Source organism: Sinocyclocheilus anshuiensis, unplaced genomic scaffold (genome assembly GCF_001515605.1).
Source record: "Sinocyclocheilus anshuiensis isolate Anshui unplaced genomic scaffold, SAMN03320099.WGS_v1.1 scaffold1546, whole genome shotgun sequence".
NCBI classification, from domain to species: Eukaryota; Metazoa; Chordata; class Actinopteri; order Cypriniformes; family Cyprinidae; genus Sinocyclocheilus; species Sinocyclocheilus anshuiensis.
In genome coordinates, this window is record NW_015547737.1 from 441,569 (window position 1) to 444,703 (window position 3,135).

Sequence of the window (3,135 nt, forward strand, 5' to 3'; positions counted from 1 at the left end):
TAGTTATATATATAGTTATATAGTTATATATATAGTTATATAGTTATATAGTTGCAGCAATGGAATAAAAATGATAGCATATTTACTCTTTTTGTTGTTTTATAGCTTTCGATGTGCGTATTTTTTGTTGGAAAGCAGAAAATGCAATATTATTATTAAAATTGGAAAATTTGAATTTGTGTATTTATAGTGTACATCCCAGATGAATGGGAGGTGCCTCGGGAGAAGATCAGTGTTATGAGAGAGCTCGGTCAGGGATCATTCGGAATGGTGTATGAAGGCATCGCTAAAGACATTGTGAAGGGCGAACCAGAGACGCGAGTGGCCGTTAAAACCGTCAACGAGTCGGCGAGCCTGCGTGAGAGAATCGAGTTCCTCAATGAGGCTTCGGTCATGAAAGCTTTTACCTGCCATCATGTGGTGAGTGTGGATAACCTGGCGAACCAAAATAATCAAGGCAGAAACAACCTTATCTAAATGTTCAACTTTTAAAAAATGTTTGTCTAGGTCCGCTTGCTCGGTGTGGTATCTAAGGGGCAACCGACATTGGTCATCATGGAACTGATGACACACGGAGATCTGAAAAGCTACCTGCGTAGCTTGAGACCTGATTCTGAGGTAAGTCTTCATGTTCCTGATGTATAATGACCCAAATCGTTCTATCCCGGACGAGCCCCCAATTTCATTGCACCTGAGGACTTTATAACAGTAAAATGGACCAAATGCTGTCATTTGATGTTAAATAATCCAGTTTTCAGGCTTGAGACCTGATTCTGAGGTAAGTCTTCATGTTCCTGATGTAGAATGACCCCAATCCCCAATTGTTCTATCCCGGATGAGCCCCCAATTTCATTGCACCTGAGGACATTATAACAGTAAAATGGACCAAATGCTGTCATTTGATGTTAAATAATTCAGTTTTCCTTCATGTTAAATATATCAGTCTATGAAACATCACAATCAATAGTTAACAGTAGCCTGTAGCTGTGATTATTGATTTCAATCGATTTTTTAACAGAATAACCCAGGTCGTCCACCGCCAACCCTGAAGGAGATGATCCAAATGGCAGCGGAGATAGCAGATGGCATGGCATACCTCAACGCTAAGAAGTTCGTCCACAGAGACCTTGCTGCCAGAAACTGCATGGTGGCTGAAGATCTCACTGTGAAAATTGGAGGTAAGAAGACCAGAATGGAGCATATTTAGTGTGAAACTCAGGATTCGAAGCACAAAAAATCTTGATTTCTTTTTTATTGTTGCAGATTTTGGTATGACGCGAGACATCTATGAGACTGATTACTATCGCAAGGGCGGGAAGGGCTTATTGCCTGTCAGATGGATGGCACCAGAGTCCCTAAAAGATGGCATTTTCACCGCTCACTCGGATTGCTGGTGGGTATTTCTCTGGGTTTCTTTGGAATTTTTTGCTAACCCGGTGTCTAGAAGAACATTCAGATCCCTCACAACAAACTAGTCAAGAAGTGCTTTGGTCCTGTTGGGTGTCCAATCCTGTTTTTGGAAGGCCACTGTCTTGCAGAGTTCTGAACCAGTTAATTAAGGTCTTCTGGATTACTAGAAACTTCCAGGCAAGTGTGTTGAATCTGGTTGGAGTCTGCTGGACATTGACCCTCCAGGAGCAGGATTGGACATTTTTGGTTCCACCAAAATGAACGCATATGTGGACAGTCCCAGCCTATTGAGCTGGCAGTGCTGTAATAAAAATCTGCTGACTTCTAGGTCTTTCGGAGTGGTGTTATGGGAGATCAGCACACTTGCTGAGCAGCCTTACCAAGGACTGTCCAATGAGCAAGTGCTCAAGTTTGTCATGGATGGAGGATACCTGGACAGGCCTGATAACTGTCCAGAGAGAATGTAAGTACCGACATAGAAATAAATCTTGTTGAAAAGACCATAATAGATCATTGGTATATCCATATACCAAGCCTCTGCTTGGAGAATGAGGTTTAGGTGGTTTAAGATTGTCTTCGCTTGCTCTAACTCTTCTCCCAGGCACAACCTCATGCAGATGTGTTGGCAGTACAACCCGAAGATGCGGCCCACTTTCCTTGAGATCATCGAGATGATCAAGGAGGACCTGCATCCCACTTTCCAAGAGGTCTCCTTCTTCTACAGCGAGGAGAACAAACCGCCAGAGAGCGAGGAGTTTGACATGGACTTCGAGAACATGGAGAGCATACCACTGGACCCCTCATCCTATTCCCAACGCGAGGAGAGCCTCAGTAGAGACAACGGCCCCTCGGTGGGCCTACGGGGCAATTACGAGGAGCATGTGCCCTACACGCATATGAACGGTGGAAAGAAAAATGGCCGAATTCTGTCTTTACCCAGATCTAATCCGTCCTAACGGAAAAAGCCTCGGCTTTTTCTCTCTCGTTTTTTTAAAGAAAAGTTTTTAAATGCGTTATTTTTGCAGAGGCCCTTAAAGATACAGATCTCAGGTCTTTTTTGTTTGCCGTTGTTGTTGTTATTGTTTCCATCTCACAGCTACGCTAGTATGGTTACAACGAAAACGGACGTTATATCGCCCATCATCTGATGCACCATTCGCTTTCTGACACTTTTACACTTTTGCCAAGTTGGGCAGTGGGGAAAAGCAAACTGTGAACATGACTAAATCAACTAGAACAGCTGCTTCGGCTAGGTCACCTCAAAGTCCGCTTCCTTCTCCTTTGGATGCTTATTTCCTGTCTCTCGCTCTCTCTCTTTCGTTTTTTTTTTTTTTTTTTAAGTGGAAATCTTTTAAGATAGTGGCCTTTTTTAAGTGGCCTATAAAAAGAGAAGTGTCTATCAATGCTTGTGTTGATTTCTTTAGAACAACGACTTTACAGTTTGGAACTATGGGATGGCTTATATTCTTTTAGAACAAACCTTTGTTTTGTAGAGGAATGATTTTTATTTTGTCCTGGAGAATTCCTAAATTCACATAGATGATGTTCACACGGTGTTCTGGTGAATGAGGTTTAATTTATTTGCTTTCTGTTCTTTTTTTTTTCTCTGAGCTTTTTTCTCCTGTCCTTTTTACCGGCTGAAGGATATTTAACAGTTATGAATTGGACAAAAGAGTTAATCAGACTGACCAATAGCTGCTGCTCTGATATATAGTGGGTATTCAA

At 42.0% G+C, this 3,135-nt stretch overlaps 1 protein-coding gene across 1 annotated transcript in view; it reads left to right on the forward strand.

Moving 5' to 3' along the window:
- The window catches only part of LOC107704428 (insulin receptor-like), a 76,670-nt gene extending 74,079 nt beyond the window's left edge, over positions 1–2,591 (forward strand). The window contains exons 16-21 of the mRNA XM_016507352.1: positions 191–420; positions 508–618; positions 1,019–1,178; positions 1,264–1,393; positions 1,739–1,873; positions 2,012–2,591. Of these exons, the coding sequence (XP_016362838.1) occupies positions 191–420; positions 508–618; positions 1,019–1,178; positions 1,264–1,393; positions 1,739–1,873; positions 2,012–2,366 (1,121 nt within the window). The 3' untranslated portion in view covers positions 2,367–2,591. The remainder of the gene's footprint in view (positions 1–190; positions 421–507; positions 619–1,018; positions 1,179–1,263; positions 1,394–1,738; positions 1,874–2,011) is intronic.
- The last annotated feature ends 544 nt before the right edge of the window (positions 2,592–3,135 follow it).